The following is a 19606-nucleotide window of genomic DNA, read 5'->3' on the forward strand; positions in this document are numbered from 1 at the left end:
CCGATCAAGTTCGTTCCCGAGGTTGCTGGTGGTCTTGGCGTCATCGCTGTGACCATCTTCGCTCTTCTTGCCTCCCTTGTTCTCGGCTCTGGTGCTGCTCCCTCCATAGAGCAAGTCAAGGCTCAGGCTAGGATTGGGCAAGGGCGCTGCTGTTGACGCGAAGGACAAGGCCGCCTGCGGCTGTCGCCACTGGAGCTGAGAAGGCACAGGCTGAGGTCAACAAGCGCACTACACGCTCCAACGCCTCATAGGTCTGACAAGGCACGTTACGCGTTAGAGTAGACCGTTGGCGAAGGATTAAAAAAGGGCTCCAGACGGGCTTGGTCTTGGATGATCCCAGTTTCCACATTTTTGGATTTTTGACTTGAGCTACATATCGGCCTAAGAGGACGGCGCTACAAGTGTATCATAGTCATTGTTTTTGCAGGATGAGAAATGCAATGAACTTGGGTTCAGGCCCGAGTAATTCGATATCTTCCGTTTCAACTGTTCCTAATATGATTTGCTCACCATGATCTCGTTGGGAAAGCCTTTAAACCCGGATGAGCAGAAATATGTCTACAAGCGTTCTCGGTGTGTTTTTATCTCAGATGCTATGTTCAAAGTATAGAGAGGTGGACAGAAGACTCGGATCCAATTAACACGACTTATCATAGCATTACGCTCGAATGCTCATGAGAAAGAGCCGTTGGGCAATAGATGCACTTGTAAACGCCGTAAACGCCGCAAACGCATGGTATCGAAATGCGGGATAAGCATCCCCTTCAGCCTCGGATATCCGCATATCAACGGCGGGGCCCCATCTTCGAGCTTCGGCCAGTCGAAACAAGGGAATCCGGGAACAGTTTCCCTGATCAGCCGGGAGCTTCAATCTGTCTTTACGTGGCTAATTATCCTTCTTCATTCGCATAATTTCTGAATAAACCTCTTGCTGCTCGCTCACCGCAGCTGTTGCTCCTCTCCCCACATCTTCTCCTCGGCACTTGCCCTGCGCCAATATGGCTTCCCGTCGAGCGATTACACGTCTTCCGACACTGGCCGCCCGCTCTCCTCTCCCTCGCGCAGCTCCTTTCTGCCTCAGAATGTCGTCGCCAGCCAGCACGAGCAAAGTTGCAGCGCGGCGGTTACACGCCACTGCTCAGCATCTGAAGCCTGCCGCGTCTGCGGTCGCCGAGTCGTATCCTATGAACCACGAGCCGATACAGTCACCCGAAGACACGAAAAACTTTGTTGACAACAAATTCGTTGCCTCGAAAGCTACGCAATGGATCAGCCTCAACGATCCGGCGACCAACAACTTGGTGACAAGGGTGCCGCAGAGCACCGACGAGGAGCTCAAGGCCGCGGTGGACAGCGCGCAGAAGGCATTCAAACCTTGGAAAGAGACTAGTTTGTTGCACAGGCAGCAGATCATGTTCAAGTACACACATTTGATCCGCGAGAACTGGGACAGACTGGCTGCCAGCATCACGCTCGAGCAGGGTAAGACTTTTGGAGACGCGAGGGGCGATGTTCTGCGTGGTCTCCAAGTTGCCGAGACTGCATGCGGAATCACAACTCAGATGACTGGCGAGGTGCTCGAGGTTGCAAAGGACATGGAGACTCGCAGCTACCGCGAGCCATTGGGCGTCGTTGCTGCCATCTGCCCGTTCAGTGAGTTCTCTCCACCACATGAGTGTGAACCGCGCTAACGAGCTACCCCAGACTTCCCCGCAATGATTCCCCTATGGACCATCCCAATCGCTACCGTGACTGGCAACACATGCATCATCAAGCCGTCCGAACGCGACCCAGGTGCTTGCATGATTCTCGCTGAGCTTGCTGAGAAGGCCGGCTTCCCTCCCGGTGTCATCAACATCATCCACGGGTCCGCGAAGACTGTCGACTTTATTCTTGACGAGCCCCGGATCAAGGCTATCAGCTTTGTTGGTAGCAACAAGGCTGGAGAGTACATCTACTCGCGCGCGTCTGCCAATGGCAAGCGTGTGCAGGCTAACTTGGGCGCGAAGAACCACGCTGCTGTCTTGCCGGACTGTAATAAGAACCATGCCCTGAACGCTATTGCTGGCGCTGCTTTTGGTGCGGCTGGCCAGCGATGCATGGCTCTGAGCACTCTTGTTATGATTGGCGAGACCAAGGATTGGGTTCCTGAGATTGCTGAGCGCGCAAAGGACCTCCAGATCAACGGTGGTTTTGAGGAGGGTGCGGACCTTGGTCCAGTCATCAGCCCTGAATCCAAGAAGAGGATCGAGGAGCTCATTGCCAGTGCTGAGGAGGAGGGTGCTACGATTCTTCTTGATGGGCGTGGTCAGAAGCCGCCGTCGGAGAAGTATGCCAACGGCAACTGGGTACGTTCTTTACCAAATATCAATTACGACGTCTGCTTACAGTATGCTTAGATCGGACCTACCATCATCGCCAACGTCAAGCCTCACATGAAGTGCTACACCGAGGAGATCTTCGGCCCTGTCCTTGTCTGTTTGAACGTCGAGACTATCGATGAGGCCATTGACATGATCAACGCCAACGAGTACGGCAATGGCACTGCCATCTTCACGCGCTCAGGTGCCACTGCCGGCCGCTTCCAGCACGAGATTGAGGCCGGTCAGGTTGGTATCAATGTGCCCATTCCAGTACCCGTAAGTCACACATCCTTTATTTGACATGAACAACGACTAACTGGCCATCACAGCTCCCCATGTTCTCCTTCACTGGCAACAAGAAGTCGATTGCGGGCGGCGGTGCCAACACATTCTATGGCAAGCCTGGTCTGCAGTTCTACACACAGCAGAAGACTGTGACGAGTCTGTGGAGAAGCGAAGATGCTATTGCGACCAAGGCGTCTGTGAATATGCCTACACATAGCTAGACAGGAGTGTGATATGGGTTCTATCAGCATTAATCAGAATGCATGATTGAATATTTCAGAAGTCAATTTTCCAACAGCAAACATTCTGAATCAGGCGTGTACATCCTCATCAGACGTGAGACGTGGACGTCATTTCTTTACGCGTCAAAAGTGATTTTGATCAACATGGCATCTGCGTCTCACCGTGGGGCCTGCAGTTGGTTCTCACACAAGTCCTCCGGTCATTGTCAGCGCCCAGCCTCGTGTCGGTCCTAATGTCAGCTGCAAGGCGTATTCGCAGCCAAGTGCACGCGGCATGAGGAATGCGAACACAGCACGAGAGAACTTCTTCTCGTGCAGTTCCGCTTATCTTACAAGCAATGCTACACAGCAGGGCTACAGCCACGAGTTGCGGAACACCGTTTCGGCGGGTATGCCTGAAACGCCAAGCTTGGCGAGGGCGTCATGATGTGCCGCGGCTCCACCTTTTTTTTTGGGTGCGTGGCATGGGGATTTTCTATTCCCAGCCAGCGCAACATGCATCCCGATGTGCTGGGCACGCGTAGAGTTTCTGTGATGCTTTGTGCGTGGCGCATTGGGCAAAGCGCATTCGGTCGGGGAGTACGGGAGGAATGCATGATCTGGCGGGAATTTTTTTTGTCGATGCGCCGAGCAGAAGTCGGTGTTTTACTACGACTGCGGTGCGAAGTCAATTGTGTGCCAGCGCATGGCGGAGGAGGCAAGGCCAGGCCATGTGTGTGTGGCGTGGTGGCTGGCAACATCGATAATAATAATGGGCGGGATGTGGTAGCGTATTATCTGCTTGGCTGCTTTCGGTCATCGATACTATTTATTGACGCTGCCGGTCACCGGTGGCGATGGATGCATGCACATGCGCATGCGATTGACAGAACAGACGTGGTTGATAGTTGCTGTCAAGGCGAGTGCAATTGATGCGACGGGCCCGGAATTATCTCACGGTGTATCGCGTGAAAGTGTGACTGCGCCAGGCGTGTGGTGTTTCAAAGGGCTGGATGTTGCGGCTAGTGAGCTCATTGGATCGGCGTCTACTCCATGCCCACGCCGGGCGATGACGAGTCCCAGTAGTGAATACACTGGCTCAACAACAGCCAGCCTTTGAAGCACCGCGCGTACACCTCCGCTTACTCCACACGCCGTTTCTTCCCCTCTTGACCTTTGACGCTCGCTCCTGCCCAGTTCACACCGCTTGCACAATTCTCTGCATTCTTCTTCACATCCCAACATCCGCGACACAAGCGCTCATAGCTGTCTCACCTTATCTTTAATCTCGCTACCCGCCTACTCGCACGCTACGCCGGGACCACCGCGCAGTTCGTTCCACACTCTGATCCACCGCAGCGCAGACAGCCCCTACCTCTGCTCCGCAATACCCGCCCACCAGCCTCGTTGCAGCCGTAGCTCTCGTTGAAGCCCTAGACAAGAAAACTGGGAACATGTCGGCGGCAACAAATCAGCCCGTGCAGCAGGGCCAGCAGCGCCCGCGCGCTGGAACGCACTTCAGCTTCCGCAGCGACCGCAGCAACGAGTTGTCTCCTACAAAGAGCAAGCAGAGCAAACACGAACGCAAAGTCAGCGACAGCGAGAAACGACGGACGCACTACGACCCCAGCACCAAAGCGAACCCCAACCAAGCCATGAATGAAGCCCAGCCCAGTACGTCGTCGCTCTGCCCTACTGCGCCGATCGCGGTTGAGATCCACTGCTAACACGCCCGTAGTCGCTGCTGCGCTCGAGAAGCCGACTCTTCAGTCCCTACGCTCGTTCCAACACAAAGACACACAAGGCAATGAGATTGGTATGTCGTTCCTAGCACGCCACGGTGTTACACGGAGATCTGACCACGTACAGTTGACCCCGATCTTTCCAACCCCACACGCTCGCGATGGGAGCGTCCGCTCGACACCATCAAGTCTTTCGAAGCAGCCATCGATGGCGAGTACCGCCGCCGGGCGCAGACGGTGCGCGGCGACCAGTCCGAGGTGATGAGCGGCTACAACAGCAGGCGGAGCAGCTACTACGGCGGCGGACCCGACCAGGCCCGCTACTCGCGCGCGAGCTACTACGGCAACCAGGGCCGTGATAGCTACGACCAAGGCAGCGGCATGGGTGGTCCTGTTGGTGGACACTCGCAGCGCATGCGCTATGGCAACCGCATGCAGTCGGACCCTGGGTGGAACAACAGGCAGAGCCAATACAACAACAGCGCCAACATCAACGGCAACGGTGTATACCCCATGCACGGACTACAACAATCGCGCGACACTGTCAACACGAACGGCTCGAACGGAAGCCACAGCGACGGGCCGTACTCCAATGAGCCCAGCAGCGACAATTCTTCGTTTGAGCGCGGCGGACCTGTAAACCGCCCGCAGCCTCTGCCGAACCAGAACGTCGGTGAGCAGTACGGATTCAATGGCTTTGGCCAGGCACCGCAGATGGACACGTACGGGCAAGTGCCGAACGGTGGCCAGTACCCACCTCAGACCAACAACGGGCCTCCCCCACCTCCGAAACACGTCGCACAACCTGCGCCGATCAAGTTGACCAGCAGTTCGCCGCCTCCCAACAGCGGTAGCCCAAACGTGCTGTCGAAGAACGGTGGCGATGACAAGAGGAGGAGCTGGTTCAAGAGGCGGTTCAGCAAGGACTAGATATCCTTTAGCTGGGACTCTCCCGACGCAGCAAACGGTATAATATGGAAGAAGCATATGAGGGTACAGATCTTGTAGTCAAGTCGACTCTGAGATTTACATCCTCGAAAGCTGGTCTTGGGGGGAAATATGGATGGCTGCGCCCATATGGATTGGGTCATGACGAAATGATTGAGATATCCTCTTGGGCTTCGCGATAAGTCATTCTTATCCATCTGAGACTGGACAGACATCGCTATGGAGTTTGTGGGGGTTCTCTTTTTTTGCATTGAGATTTCCGTTAGATATCAGACTGGGAATTGTCACTCCTTAGGAAGCGGAGCTGGTTTTGATGTGCTACAGAAGCGTCTCTTTGGGGAGAGCAGTGGTTGTAGTAATCTTAATGTGCGACCGGCATTTTTATCTCGTCATTTTTGACTCGCTCTATGAAGTTTTTTGTGAATGGGAAAGTCATGATGCTACAATTCTTTCTTCGCCTCTCTTGCGTCTTCTGCCTGCTCTGCCTGGTCGTCTTTGAACGCCATAATCACGTAGGCAATCAAGACTACGTTTGCCATGATTGCTGCCAGTGCACCTGCATACGTTGCATTGCCTGGAAAGATGTCAATCGTAACTCTGCCAATGCAGCATACCGTGCAACATACCTCCGAAAACATAGTTGACAGTGAAGAAGTACGTGCCAATAGGCAGCGTAATCATGGCGAACGTAAAGCTCATGAGCTTCCAAATAACGGAGCTACATGATACATCAGCATAAAGTGATGCGACGTACAGCGAGCAGCTCACGCGGGCACCGCAGGCGAGATATTCGACGGCCCAGGGGGACCTCTGGGGTCGACATCGAGATACGTCTTCTCCTCCCCATCCTGCCCGATTATCCGTCTCGTCGTCATTTCGTATGTATGTGGTTGATGTTCGTCGGTCGTGTGAAAGCTTGAGCGCGACATGCACTTCTACCCAAAGTAGTCGTAATGGGCTCCGCACCGACCACCTCACCAACGCGAAGGCGCGTCGTCGGTAGACCACTTTTTTGGTGATCCCCGCCACAGGTCTTCCCTTTCTTCCCTTTATTCCACCGCGCCGACCGTGCGCTGGCCTTTGTCTACGTCGACCGGTGCTTGTTTGTCGGGTTTTCTCGTTGTTCGGGTTTCGTTGAGACTGGGACTTTTGCTATATCAACTCGCCGCACCGCACTGGACATTGGGGAGACGCGCAGCATTTCACATTCACATTCACATACCTACGCAGGCAATGTACCGTGACGATCCTATAGTCTCGTCTTCACCGCCACGCGCTCGATCGAATAGTGCCGAGTACGTCACGCAGCCTACACAGCCTATTGGCACGACGCGCTCGCCTTTCTTCGCTGCCCCCGCGGATTCTACGCAGCCTACGCTCCCGCTCACGCCGCGCGCAAACCAGCGATACCAGCCGCCCGCGTCGCAATTACAAGTCCCGCGCTCGTCGCCTGGCGCAGAGCGGTTTTCGTCACCACCCGCTATGTCGCAATCGCATTCTCAGGCGCAGCGCAATACGATGGCGCCCCCGGGCACGGCTTTCTTCCCGCCACAAGCAGTGCGCAAACCGGTTGTCGATCTGACGTCGGACGACCCCCCTGTCGAGCGCGACCCTTTTGAGAGCGACTCGGAATACAGGAGTAATGTGCCGCTGAGCAAGGTCGAGAGGAGCTCGACGTCGAGAGTCGAGGAGACGCCGCAGAAGAAGAGCTTTGACCTCTCGGGATACGCGTATAATGCTACTGCAGGCGCGGGCACAAATCAGCGGAAACGCCCATCGGCTGGATTGGCGGCATCGCCTGTCGCGAAGAAGCAGAAGGTGGGCGCGCCTCAGGGTGGGCCTTCGAGGGCGATGCCCGTCGATTTGACGCAGGACGAGGAGATGACCCTGGAGGATATTGCGGATCCGGAATTCAGGAAGAAGGTTGTAAGGCTGGTGGCGATATATCCCAATCTGAGCGTTAAGAAGCGGTTCGACGCCTTGATGAAGATGAAGGGCCACTGGAACGATACGTGTGATTATCTCGCAGCCGAGGATTCCGAGGATGAGCTGCTCAAGTCGCCGCAGTGGGGTGGTGTGCAGGGCGGCGCGGCGAAGAAGAATACTGCGCAGCGCACGCTGAAGCAGCCGGTTAAGAATCTTCTCGACAAGTATAGCAAGTTGCCGCCTTCTCAGGTCGTTCCAGCTGCGGCCAGCCCGGAGGTTGAGCAGCCGAAGCAAAAACGACGACTCATTCGAGGCCGCAAGAATCGCTCGCCTTCGCCTGAAGTATCGCCCGTACGACCAAAGCCGCAAGTGCAGAAGCGACCGCAAGTTATAGAATCGGATGAGGATCTGAACGAAGGCATTGTTGAGATCTCGGACGATGATTCGGCGCATGGATCGGACGTTGTGGAGCACGCTTTCTCTGAGGCGTCACTTTTGGGATTCTTCAACGACTCGTCTATTGCGGAAATGGTCGATCTGTCGGGCCACAAAGAGGAGGAGATCCGGGAGCTTTTCCAGCACCGGCCGTTCAAGTCACTTGATGCGGTCCGCAAGCTACATGTGGACTTGAACCAGTCACAAGAGAAGACCAAGAAGAAAGCCCGGAAGCCTCGCATCACCTTTGGCCAACGACTCGTCGACGCCGCTGAGAACATGTGGGATGCCTACTCGACTATTGATTCGGTCGTGAAGAAGTGTGAGAACCTTGGAAAGCCTATGGTTGCGGGCATGGCGAAGTGGGGCATCAACATCTTTGGAGCTTCTACTGAAGAAGGTGTTGAAGTGACGAGCCTGGACGACAACAGCGATGCTAGCTCGAGTCGCGACTCTGGATACCATACTCCTCATAGCGATGCTGGAGCGAGCGAAGTTCGCAAGCCTGGTCGTGGGAAGCTTCTGAAGCAGCCATCGATCATGAACGAGGGCATCGAGCTCAAGGACTACCAAGTGGTGGGTCTGAACTGGCTCAACATGCTCTGGGAGAACAAGATTTCTGGCATTCTCGCAGACGACATGGGTCTCGGAAAGACATGTCAAGTTATCGCCTTCCTCTCGCATCTGAAGCAAACGAGCCCAGGTGGCAAGCCGACTTTAATCGTTGTGCCTGGCTCAACACTTGAAAATTGGTGTCGAGAGTTCCAGCGTTTCTCTGAGACGATCAACTTCACGCCGTACTATGGACCGCAGGCACAGCGCTTCGAGTACCAGGAGACGATTCTCGAGAATATCCGCCAGGGCGAGTGCGATGTCATCATCACCACATACGACTTGACCTTCCGCAACCCGGATAATCACTTCTTGCGCAAGTGTAAGCCAAAGATTTGCATCTACGACGAAGGCCATGTCTTGAAGAACGCGCAGACGACGCGGTACAAGAGCTTGATGAAGATTGACACTGACATTCGTATTCTCTTGACTGGTACGCCTCTGCAGAACAGTTTGCAGGAGTTGATGTCCATCTTAGGATTCCTTATGCCTGAGGTGTTCTACGGTAAGGACAGCGATGTTCCTGACATGCTCGAGATCCTGTTCAAGCACAAGGCCAAGGTTGTAGAGACGGACTCGCATAGCACTCTGTTGTCTGCGCAGCGTATCCAGCGTGCTCGGACAATGTTGACGCCCTTCATTCTCCGACGAAAGAAGGCTCAGGTTCTGAAGCATTTGCCGAAGAAGACGTCGCGCGTAGAGTACTGTGATCTTACCAAGACACAGACTGAGTTGTACACCCAGCAGACTGAGAAGCATGCGCGCATCTTGCGAGACCGCGCTGCAGGCCTTCCCGTCAAGGACCATGCCAATGTTATGATGAAGCTACGACAGGCCGCCATCCACCCTCTCCTCTTCCGCCACCGCTACACCGACGATAAGATCCGCAAGATCTCCAAAGCCTGCATCAAAGAAGAATACTTCGCCGCGAGCGACCCGGCCACCATCTTCGAAGAACTGCAACTCTACCAAGACTACCAATGCCACCAACTCGCCCTCAAATGGCCCAAAACGCTCAAGAAATTCGAGCTCCAGAACCACGAATGGATGGACTCGGGCAAAGTCACCGCTCTCTTCGCCTTACTCAAGCAATACAAAGCCAACGGCGACCGCGCCCTCGTCTTCTCGCAGTTTACATCCGTCATGGATATTCTGAGCTGGGTGTTTGACGAGCACGCCATCGACTTCATGCGCATGGACGGCAGCACGCCGATTGCAGAGCGCCAGTCCCTCATGGACGCCTTCTACGCCGACGAATCCATCGGCGTCTTCATGATCAGCACGAAATCCGGCGGCGCGGGGATCAACCTCGCGTGCGCGAACAAGGTCGTCATCTTTGACTCGTCGTTCAATCCTCAAGATGATGTCCAAGCGGAGAATCGCGCGCATCGCGTCGGGCAGACGAGGGAGGTCGAGGTCGTTCGGCTGGTTACGAGGGGCACCGTCGAGGAGCAGATTTATGCGCTCGGCGTGAGTAAGTTGGAACTGGACAAGATGGTGCAGGGCGAGGAGGAGGAGGGCAAGGGGGGGAAGAAGAAGGGGGAGACGCTGAGCAAGGCGGAAGAGGCCGGGATTGAGGCGGTCGAGATGATGATGCTTAAGCAGCTCGAGGGGAAGGAGGAGAAGAAAGAAGAGGGGGGGAAGGAGGATGTGAAGGACCTTTTCAAGGATGGGTTGAAGAAGGCTGGGGTGAACATCGCGGAGTAGGAGAGGCGAGAAACACAGGGGACGGATTTGAGCTTTTGAATTACATGCAGACGGGTTTTGCGTACGGCTTTTTTTGAGTACAAAGCATAGCGTTGGCGTTGACGTCTAGAGATGGATGATTTTACCTTCGCCATTTTTTGGATAAGCAAAGAAAGAAAGAGCGGCTTTCGCTGGATCGCAATATCATACATACATACACCCAACCCGCTCTTACTTGTGATTGCATAGGTGAAGCTCACACGTTGGGCGAAGTGAGATATGCTATTAAATCAATCAAACATGCAACACAAGCTCAACCCTATCTAAAAACTCCTTCCATGCACGTCTCTATCTCCCACCCACACACATTCAATCTTCAACACTCTCCCCCGCCTTCTTCGCATCCCCCGCTGCCTGATCCTGCGTCTTCTCCTTCTCCTTCTCCTTCCCCGCACCCGCCTTTCCCTTCACCTCCGTCTTCTTCGCCGCCGTCCCCACCGCCTTCTTCTTCTCCACCGCGCCTCCAACGACCTTCTTCTTATCCTTCTCCGCCGCGCTCCCAACAACCTTCTTCTTCTCCGCTGCCTTCTTCCTGTCCGCCAGCCTCTTCTTCTCCGCCGCCTTCTTCTCCTCAATCGCCTTCTTCTTCTCCGCGAGTTTCTTCTTCTCAGCTGCGGCTTTCTTTTCGGCTGCATTTTTGCGCGCGGTCGCGGCGGAGGTGGGTTTTTTGTCTTTATCTGATGTTTTGGACTTGGACGTGGTGGTGGTCTTGGATTTGTCTGTGGATTTGGGGGCGGTGGTTGTGGTGGTTGTTTCCGGTGCGGCGTTGGGGTCGGCCGCGGGTTCTTCGGTGCTCTCTTCTTCTTTTTCTTCTGCTTCGTCGTCGTCGGAACCGTCTTCCTCGCTGCTTTCTGCTTCGTCGCCTTCCTTGACGCTCTCGCCTGCTTTGCTGGCGTCTTTGGGGTCTTGGTCTTGTGTTTTGACTGGTTTGTCTGCTTTTGTGTCTGTGTCCTTGTCTTCTGCACTTTCTGCTGCTTCCTCGTCGTCCTCTTCTTCTTCGCTGCTCTCCTCTTCCTCCTCGTCTTCTTCGCTGTCTTCCTCCTCGCTGCTCTCTGCCTCTTCTTTTGTCTCGGGTGTAGGTTCGGCCTTTGTTGCAGTTTCTGTGACCTCTTTGGACTCCACGGCTGATTTCTCCGCTTCCTTCTTAGGGCATAGCCAAAGCGGGAGATTTGCTGCCAGACGCGATGCCTGGCGTCCTTGGCAGAGGTATCGAGCGTGGAGATAGTATACTTGCGTCTGCCTTCACAGGACTCTTCTTGGGTGTTGCAGACGTGGGTGTATTGGTCTTCTGAGTCAGGAGAGGGTTCGTAGTCGAGATTTTCGCTGGCGCCTGCTTCTTCGCCGCCGCTGCCTTTGCAGCTTCCGCGCCCAGCTGGCGGATAGCCAGGTTCTGCTCGGGGTTGGGCTTGACGACATTCTCCTTCTTCGCCGTCACAGTCGTCGAGGACGTCGCGGTCGTAGAGGACGGAGCTGCGGCGGGGTAGGGTTTTGCGTTGAGGGCGGTAAACGTGGAGGTGATGCCGAGTGCTTCGCGAAGCTCATCGTACTCGTTCCATTCCTCGACTTCTTCGATGCCCTGTCTGGTTCTTAGCTCTTTCTTCTCGATACAGCGTCTCAGGGAATACACACTCCAAGCACATAGCCCTCTTTAACGAGGAAAGGCAGCTTCTTCCCGCTTGCTCTCCGCTGGAACAAGGCCTTTGCAGAGTCGTTGGTTGCCGTGTCGACGCCCTTGAATGGAATCTTATTCGCCTTCAGTATTGTCTCCATACGCGAAGTAGCTGTGATGATGTGTGTCGACCCGGCCGTCAACGACGTGAACAGGTAAATGGCTGGATCTGTGTCCCAGACTTTGAGCTCTGCCATGGTTGCTGTGATAGTGGGGCTGCCTAGAAGTTGGTGGTGGTATTGAGGTGGCCTGGCTCTGTGAACGACGGCCGCGTTGCTATGTGATGACGCTGAAGGGGCAAGCGGGCGGATTGAAAAGCGTCATATGCGATGTGACGCTCGTGAGACTGTTCCAGACGGGAATGCTTCAAGATGGCTGTAGTGCCGCCACACGGAACCCTGCGTGAGCTATGCGGGGTGGTGGAGCTATGACCCCTGTTCGGCAGGAGCCGAGGAGCACAACCAAGTACAAATAAGGAGCATCGCATAAGACAGACATTAACATGTGTACTGTGTGTATTTTCGTTATTGATATGGAGCGAGCGAAATTATGTATTACACAAAACATTTAAAGATCATTGTAGCGTAAAGTCATGTAAACCAGTATGCGCCCACGTTTCGTCCTGGCTGGGACCATGTATTATGCCGTAGGTGTCGGATTGCCATTCGAGTACTTGCCCGCGAGAACCGTCATCAATGCGTCGCTGACCTCAAATTCTTCGAGGACGGCACCAAAGCTAAGTCCAATGTCAGTTGTGCAACTAGAACGGATTGGTGCGACTTACCCGTAACAACGGACTTTGGCAAGCAGCTCCGTCTTGATGACCTCGATCTCGTCCTTGGTCAAATCCTGGAAGTTGGCATCCTGAATTATTTTCGCCCAGGCCATAATCGGCGTAATCTCCCCGTCAAGAGGCAGACGATTGCTGAGATCCAGCAGCTTCATCAAGTCTGGCATTGTGATATCCGGCATCTGATGCGGGTACTTTTCTTCCGGGCACTGCGCAATGTGCGAATCCGGTGGCGCCGTAGCCATCAAAGCGTGTCCACTGATTGTTTCCTCGGCGTCGTGCGCGCGTACCATGAGGAATTGCATGTGATCCATGCAGGGGCGCTCGAGACTGTGGACGCAGTGGTCAGCACAATGTCTTGGAGGCAAAGAAACGACAAACGTACGGGAGGCTCAAAAAGAGGAGAGAATAAGAGGCTATGGAAGAAGCGAATAGAAGAATTATTGCTGGGGTGGAGGAGAAAGATAGGGCGTTCGGTCGTACGTTAAGACGAAGTCAATCCCAATCTGGTCGTAGTCCAGGCCATTTTGTTGCGGACCAGATTGATGGACTTGTTGCTGTTGAAGCGCCATGGGTGGTTGGCCCATGCTGTCGTGCGAGATTGAGCCTCTGTGCTGGAAGCTTGGTGGAGACGTGTAGCCTGTTGAGGCAGATCCGGCGCCGTAGCCAGATACGCTGCCGTTGGAGCTCCCGTACGTAGAACTGCTCACATGTGGCATGCCGTTGTTAGGAGGGTTTGCTAAGTCGAATGCGATGCCGTGGGCCATCAAGAGTTCCTTCAATCTTCGATTCTCTTCTGCGAAAGCATCGCGTTCCCGTGTCGTAGATGCAAATGTCTCCTTCAGGCGGAGAACCTCTTGCTCGAGTGCTTTGATGTACATCTCCTTCCTTTCTCGGTGGGTCCTTCAATAGAGTCAGTGCGTGTTGTGATGTCAGAGACAAGTGTCTCACCTCTGCGCTTGACGATTGAGCTCTTGTCGTCTGGTCAGAGCCGGTTTGCTGTCAGGTTTAGGACCTCTCCTCTTCGCTGGTTGACCATCTGCGCTCAAATAAGATACTGCTTCTATAAATTCGTTGGAAGCGCAAACCTCGTGTCGTCTTCTTCTCGGTCAAGCCCTTGAAGAAGCCGAATTGCGCAAGTGGACTCTTGGATTCACTTCCTATTGATTGCCACTGCCCAGTACTCTCCATCTCCGACGCAAAGCCTGCCAGACTACCCCTCCTGCTATGGGTCATATCGGAAAAGCACTCGGATGCCCGCCGAGATGCTGCAGGAGACGGGTAGTCGGCGCCAGCGCCGGGTGGAGGGTAAACGGGCCCCATGGTTAGCCCCTCTGACCAAGACATATAACGATTATGGGACATTATGTAAAGTACGATAGTAGTGAGATAAAGAGATAAAAAAAAGATAAAGAAATTAGACGATATGAGAAATTACAGTAGCGTGATTAGATGGAGTTTTGACGAAGAAAGACCGGTAGCACTGCAAGGTATATGTAGTCCATCGACGACGGCGCAAAGATCGAGACTGGCATATGTTCCTATTGCCCTTGACGTTCATGCGTCGCCGCCAACGGCCGGCAGGCAAAAGCCCCGTGGTGCACGTGAGAGAAAATCATGCCGCCATGAACAGATCTTGCCTCGACAAGACCTGTTTCGCGCCCACAGCAAGGTAATGTCCTAAGGAAAGCAACGGTGCGGAGAAAAGCATTGTGGCGGAGCCAATGAGGGACTGGAACGAGGCATATGCCAAGCCGGTGAATGTGTTACAACGCAAAGACAAAACGAACTCGACTTCAAACATGGAGCAATTAAAGCGAAAGAAAGAGGCCAAGAGGATAGCGCGAACTTACCATTGCCATTTTGGTAATTCTCATCCATTTCAGATGGATCTGACTTGATAGTAGCCATGCTATGCACGTTGCATTGATCAACGAACACACCCGAGGACTAAACAACGGTCCTCACGGACGCTCTGGTCGTGGAAAGCTGTTGGTCTGAGGTTTCTACTAGACTTTGCACATGTCAGTGGACACCCGAAGACCCCTGTGCACATCCGAAACGTACTGATCCGCTGAGGATCCCACGAACAACGGTCCAAGACTTGGTAGCTGCGAGCTGGACGATTGCGCCGACACGCGCAGCGATAGCTCAATGGTATAGATATCTGAACTAGCTACACATGAACGAGCTCTTCTGTCGATTTGCGTGGCTACAGCAAAGAGCTGGTGGGAAGCGCAATGGGCGAGGGCGATTGAGACGCGAGATGGTGCTGTTCGTGTCGCAGATCCGGGGTCGAAGAGTACCACGACAGAGAGAACGGGATGCGGCAGAAAGGTCGCTTAAAGGAAAAGCTCTTACACTTACAGTGCGATATTTAGCAACATTCAAGCAGTATAGGGTTTTCGAGTAATGCGGAGCGGGACGTGGTCATCGATCAGAGCCCAGCACAGCCCCAACTAGACGATTTGGAATATCGCCTGGTAATAAGGCAAACGTCGAAGCACAAAGGTCGTGTGGTGCGCGGAACGAGCCGGACAAGCAACCTATGACGGCTCGGCAAGTGTGACCCGGACTGATCTTGTCGCCTCGTTGGTGTTGACAAACCGATCTGCTGCGGCTCTGCGGTCTAGAGCTGAGGCTGGACGCCGGCCATCGATAATCCACCGCGCGAACGGGGCCTGAAAGCAGACAGCAGAAACACTGGGTGCAGAGCGAAGATTTTGACAAAGTAACGTCGCTCAACAGCCACAACAAGGCTACCTTGATATGTTTGCGACCGCTGAGGTGATGCTGATGGACGAGGTGATTTGCCTCTGCGGCGTCTGCGCTGGTAGGAGGATCTTGCTCATGACTGGCCAAACTAGCGGGGGAAACGACGAGGCTCACGGTCCGACAGAATTCGGAGACGCCTCCGTTGCACGTTCTAGGTCACTTGCTGATTACTGAACCAAAATACATCGCAAACCACTCTGCTGTTTGCGTCTTTTGATCGAGGACGTACGGATGGCGTTCCGCCAATGCCCACAGATCTGCATATACCTACACGACGCTTAGGTACCGTCGCATTCGCACCTAAAGACCTCAAAATGCGATGCGCCGCACGACAGCCACAGCACACTAGCAGGGACCTCCTCAGGATTTCTCAAGGCAACTCCTGTTCAACCTCGAAATATGGACAGCTTCAACGCTATAACAAAGTTTGTGAGAAAACCACCTCCCTTTTTCAGCTTCGCGTCTGGAATAGACAGCATGCCAGTTTGTCAAAGTTCACAATTGGTGCTGGACTTATGCAGCCACATCGAAAATGAGAGACGTAATAGACTATGAAACATACACTGCGAAAGCCATTCAGTGACTATAAGATCGTATTATTCTTGATGATCTGCTATATTCCCCGCGTCACATGTAACGCTCTATGGCTTGTTGCCGAGGATGTCCTCGATCTGCTTCATCAGGTCATCTGTCAACTTAGGCAAGAGCTTCATAGCGCCGCAGTTGTCGACAATCTGCTCTGGCTTCGTTGCACCCAAGATGACAGTCGAAACATTGGGGTTCTTTGCGCACCAGGCTAGGGCCAGCTGAGTCGTGTTTCCTCCCAGTGACTCGGCAATCTTGGTCAGCTCCTTGACCTTCTTGATCTTGCTCTGGCCCACATCGCTCTTCAGAGCCTCGATCTTTGATTTCATCATGTCAGAGTTGTTGGCGAAGCGCGAGCCCTCCGGAATGCCATCGTTCTGGGTTCTATCATTAGTGGTGTTGCTAACGAATTGTCACTTTAGCCACTCACGTATTTGCCAGTCAACATGCCAGAATCCAGTGGGGACCAGATGGTCGTACCGTACTGGTACTTCTCGAACAAGGGCGCGTACTCCTTCTCGAAACGCTCGCGGTGGAAAGCGTTGTATTGCGGTTGCTCAGCGGTTGGGGGGATGAGGTTGTACTTCTCCGCGATGTCATGAGCCTCCTGAATCTGATCCGCAGACCATTCGCTAGTGCCCCAGTACTAAAGACATAATGTTAGAGCATAATAACTGCTGTTAGGTTTCAGAGCTACTCACGTAAGCCAGGTTCATGTGGATCGTTTGAGTGAAGGCTTCCACAATCTCCCTCATTGGAACATCAGGGTCATGCCTATGTGCGAAGACGATGTCGACGTATGGTGTCTGGAGCCTGGCCAGAGAGCTCTTCAAGCCTTCGATTATGTGCTTCTTTGATAGTCCTCTACCATATGTCAATTACTATGTAGATGCAATGCGCATTCAAACTTACCTTGTGTTAGGCTCCTTGCGAGACGTTCCAAAGAAGACCTGTTTGCTGTGTCAGCTACTAGCAGTCACAAGTCTTGCCATATCCTACCTTCGTCGTGAGCACGAACTCATCACGGGGCCAAGCCAATTCCTTGAGGGCCTGACCCATTTCGATCTCGCACTGTCCAGCTGCATACACTTCAGCAGTGTCGAATGTGTTGATGCCATGGTCCCAGGCTGCTTGCATGCAGTCCTTGACGATGGAGCCTTTTTGGGTTCCACCGTAGGTCAACCATCCTCCTAGAGAGAGAACGGAAACTTTGAGGCCTGCAGAACCGAGTCTCCGGAACTGCCTAGTGTAAAAAGTCAGTATGATGGCTCGGGCGTTGCCCGCATTCCACGGAGGCTACGTACATGTCCTTGGGGTCAAATTTGGTCTCGACGGCAGGCATTTTGAGTGGTATTGGAATATGTATCTCTGATGTGAGAAATCAAATGAATTGGGTTTGAATGGCAGGTTCGACGGCTACAGAATGAGGGGCAGCCTATATGAACACATTTGGTGGGGCAGTTGTGTGTTTTGTAATCGACGTCATGAAGCCGCTATTATCCCCGCGGCTCCTCCACGCGGCGCCTTTGCCTGAACAATAGCACACCTCGAAATCGCTTTCTTCAATTCTGAGAGATAGTACAACGTTGCGAGCTTCACACAAATTAACACGCAGCGGCTTTTCTCGGACGGTGATGCAGTTTTCCATGAATGCATTTGACAATTGGTGGACAGTGCTGTACGGAGGTGAAGGACCTCGTGCATTCTGTCGAACGCATAAAGAAGGTGCCCGTCCCGCGATTTGTCGCCGGAGGCCTGGACTTCACGCAGCCAATACTCAGCCGAGTGCTTGAACAGGGAGCAGAAGGCAAATATCACGGCAGCGGGAGGCCTTAGGCGGGGTACGCGTTTTGCGTTTCCGGGCTATCCTCTCCCTTCCTGTAGGCGGGATCAGGAGCAAGGCCAGCACCTTGCAGCCAACGGCGAGGCGCTCAAGCCGACCCCACGAATCTCGGCCCTGTCAGCCTCATCTGATTTGACAGATGGGATTGGACGTTGGCAAAAGCTTAAAGTGTTCAACACAAAGGCGTGTTTCGAAACGTGGATGTCGCAGAGTAACAGCCGCCCCTGAGGCATCCAGCCACTCACAGCTGCAATGCGTGTCATCACGTGAAGCGCTACGGACAAACATTTCATCACGATTGGCAGGCGATCAATCTAAACAGCCAACAGCTGAAGCTACAAGCTGATCGCTCGGCCCCTTGACGGGCCACGCAACATTGTACTATGGAATGCAATGCGCGTCGCCATATAACCTCAAGGCTTGTGCCTTCCCTTGATTTTTGCACAGTGCTCATTCACTTTACTCGCTACCCACGTTCATTGAATCTCTTTGTCATTCCTGGTGAATATCTCAGCCCGGTCTGAGACCTTATTGCTCTTGTCCCCTTTTTGATACCCATTTAAGAGCTTGTGCTTGTTTCTTCCCCGCTTGCCTTCTAGTCAGACAAACTTTCGAGATCCCTATACACGCCAGTCAAACTACTTCATTCCGAGAAACTTTTACACATCGGTTGAACCGATCCTCAACGTACCAACGCGCAACATGTTCTTCCAAAAAGGTCTTCTGGCAAGCGCCCTCGCTCTATGTGCCATCTCTGCGCCTTTGCCAGAATGCGACGAACCACGATCTTCCACCCTCAGCGTAGCACAACAACTCAAAGCTCCAACACCTCCACCACCAGGAACTCTGACTGCCGAAAAACTCATTCAAATTGCACCGGCCACAGCATCATGTAGCGGCGGTGACTTTGCAGCCGAATGCGCAGACGCAACCCGCGCTACAGCCGCCATCAACAAAGCCTTCTCCACCTACAAGATCACCGAAAAAGGTGAGAAAGCCGCACTCGTCGCATACATGCTCTTTGAGAGCGGAAACTTCAAGTACAACCGCAACCACTTCCCCGCGCCCGGACGTCCTGGCCAGGGAACCCGTATGATGGCGTAAGTCCCCCATCCATCCCCCAACTCTCCTACATCGAAACGAGACTAACATAACCCAGTATGCCCCCCTTTATTTCCAAATACGCCACCGCCGTAGCCGGCGCCACGGCCGTCGGAGCCGCAGAAGCGCAAGGCCCTGACGCCGTTCTCTCCCTGGTTAATGACGACGACGAGAAGAGCTTCGGCAGCGCGCCGTGGTTCTTGACCGCGACGTGCTCGCCTGAAGTCCGCGCCGGCCTTGTCGCTGAGACGACGGAGGGATGGCACAACTTCTTGACGGAGTGCGTTGGAACGACTGCGGCGCCTGAGCGTGATGCGCCTTGGATTGCGGCGAAGCAGGTTATCAATGGATAGAGGGTATGCGTGCTGAGAGACTTGTCGGGTGATGTTTTTCTCGACGGTCGGGGCGTGGGTAATACACATTCTAGTGTGCTCTAGGTAGCGTGCGAAGTTCGTATTGTAAATTCTATTACTTCACTTTGTGAGCATATTTCGCTTGTGAGATGTGGGTGATGTAGACATTATTGATATTATTCTTCAAGCGCGTACTGCAATGCCTCTCGCTC

The 19606-nt window shown here is 53.7% G+C and overlaps 10 protein-coding genes across 10 annotated transcripts in view; 5 read left to right on the forward strand and 5 right to left on the reverse strand.

Moving 5' to 3' along the window:
* Window positions 1-401, forward strand: part of SNOG_04385 (hypothetical protein) — a 2155-nt gene extending 1754 nt beyond the window's left edge. The window contains exon 5 of the mRNA XM_001794752.1: window positions 10-401. Coding sequence (XP_001794804.1) covers window positions 10-156 — 147 coding nt within the window. The 3' untranslated portion in view covers window positions 157-401. The remainder of the gene's footprint in view (window positions 1-9) is intronic.
* Window positions 402-1082: 681 nt separating this feature from the next.
* On the forward strand, window positions 1083-2957 carry SNOG_04386 (hypothetical protein; the record flags this gene model as incomplete). Its single annotated transcript, XM_001794753.1, has 4 exons — window positions 1083-1653; window positions 1705-2348; window positions 2400-2639; window positions 2693-2957. 4 exons carry the CDS (start codon window positions 1083-1085, stop codon window positions 2867-2869), a joined length of 1632 nt encoding a protein of 543 aa, XP_001794805.1. The 3' UTR covers window positions 2870-2957.
* Window positions 2958-4323: 1366 nt separating this feature from the next.
* Window positions 4324-5951, forward strand: SNOG_04387 (hypothetical protein; the record flags this gene model as incomplete). The annotated part of the gene is made up of 3 exons (XM_001794754.1): window positions 4324-4543; window positions 4608-4685; window positions 4739-5951. The coding sequence occupies 3 exons, from the start codon at window positions 4324-4326 to the stop codon at window positions 5539-5541; spliced, it is 1101 nt and encodes a 366-aa protein (XP_001794806.1). The 3' UTR covers window positions 5542-5951.
* Window positions 5952-5999: 48 nt separating this feature from the next.
* On the reverse strand, window positions 6000-6434 carry SNOG_04388 (hypothetical protein; the record flags this gene model as incomplete). Its single annotated transcript, XM_001794755.1, has 3 exons — window positions 6000-6133; window positions 6186-6277; window positions 6328-6434. 3 exons carry the CDS (start codon window positions 6432-6434, stop codon window positions 6000-6002), a joined length of 333 nt encoding a protein of 110 aa, XP_001794807.1.
* Window positions 6435-7041: 607 nt separating this feature from the next.
* Window positions 7042-10239, forward strand: SNOG_04389 (hypothetical protein; the record flags this gene model as incomplete). Its single annotated transcript, XM_001794756.1, has 1 exon — window positions 7042-10239. The coding sequence occupies one exon, from the start codon at window positions 7042-7044 to the stop codon at window positions 10237-10239; it is 3198 nt and encodes a 1065-aa protein (XP_001794808.1).
* A 348-nt stretch (window positions 10240-10587) lies between these two features.
* SNOG_04390 (hypothetical protein) lies at window positions 10588-12144 on the reverse strand (the record flags this gene model as incomplete). The annotated part of the gene is made up of 3 exons (XM_001794757.1): window positions 10588-11518; window positions 11550-11854; window positions 11917-12144. The coding sequence occupies 3 exons, from the start codon at window positions 12142-12144 to the stop codon at window positions 10588-10590; spliced, it is 1464 nt and encodes a 487-aa protein (XP_001794809.1).
* Window positions 12145-12727: 583 nt separating this feature from the next.
* SNOG_04391 (hypothetical protein) lies at window positions 12728-13618 on the reverse strand (the record flags this gene model as incomplete). The annotated part of the gene is made up of 2 exons (XM_001794758.1): window positions 12728-13067; window positions 13221-13618. The coding sequence occupies 2 exons, from the start codon at window positions 13616-13618 to the stop codon at window positions 12728-12730; spliced, it is 738 nt and encodes a 245-aa protein (XP_001794810.1).
* Window positions 13619-14352: 734 nt separating this feature from the next.
* Window positions 14353-14648, reverse strand: SNOG_04392 (hypothetical protein; the record flags this gene model as incomplete). Its single annotated transcript, XM_001794759.1, has 2 exons — window positions 14353-14531; window positions 14591-14648. 2 exons carry the CDS (start codon window positions 14646-14648, stop codon window positions 14353-14355), a joined length of 237 nt encoding a protein of 78 aa, XP_001794811.1.
* Window positions 14649-16094: 1446 nt separating this feature from the next.
* On the reverse strand, window positions 16095-17439 carry SNOG_04393 (hypothetical protein; the record flags this gene model as incomplete). Its single annotated transcript, XM_001794760.1, has 6 exons — window positions 16095-16474; window positions 16528-16743; window positions 16799-16961; window positions 17010-17047; window positions 17097-17314; window positions 17382-17439. The coding sequence occupies 6 exons, from the start codon at window positions 17437-17439 to the stop codon at window positions 16154-16156; spliced, it is 1014 nt and encodes a 337-aa protein (XP_001794812.1). The 3' UTR covers window positions 16095-16153.
* Window positions 17440-18642: 1203 nt separating this feature from the next.
* Window positions 18643-19394, forward strand: SNOG_04394 (hypothetical protein; the record flags this gene model as incomplete). Its single annotated transcript, XM_001794761.1, has 2 exons — window positions 18643-19040; window positions 19115-19394. 2 exons carry the CDS (start codon window positions 18643-18645, stop codon window positions 19392-19394), a joined length of 678 nt encoding a protein of 225 aa, XP_001794813.1.
* Between the last annotated feature and the right edge of the window lie 212 nt (window positions 19395-19606).

This window comes from Parastagonospora nodorum, assembly GCF_000146915.1.
Source record: "Parastagonospora nodorum SN15 chromosome Unknown scaffold_6, whole genome shotgun sequence".
In the NCBI taxonomy this organism is placed as follows: domain Eukaryota; kingdom Fungi; phylum Ascomycota; class Dothideomycetes; order Pleosporales; family Phaeosphaeriaceae; genus Parastagonospora; species Parastagonospora nodorum.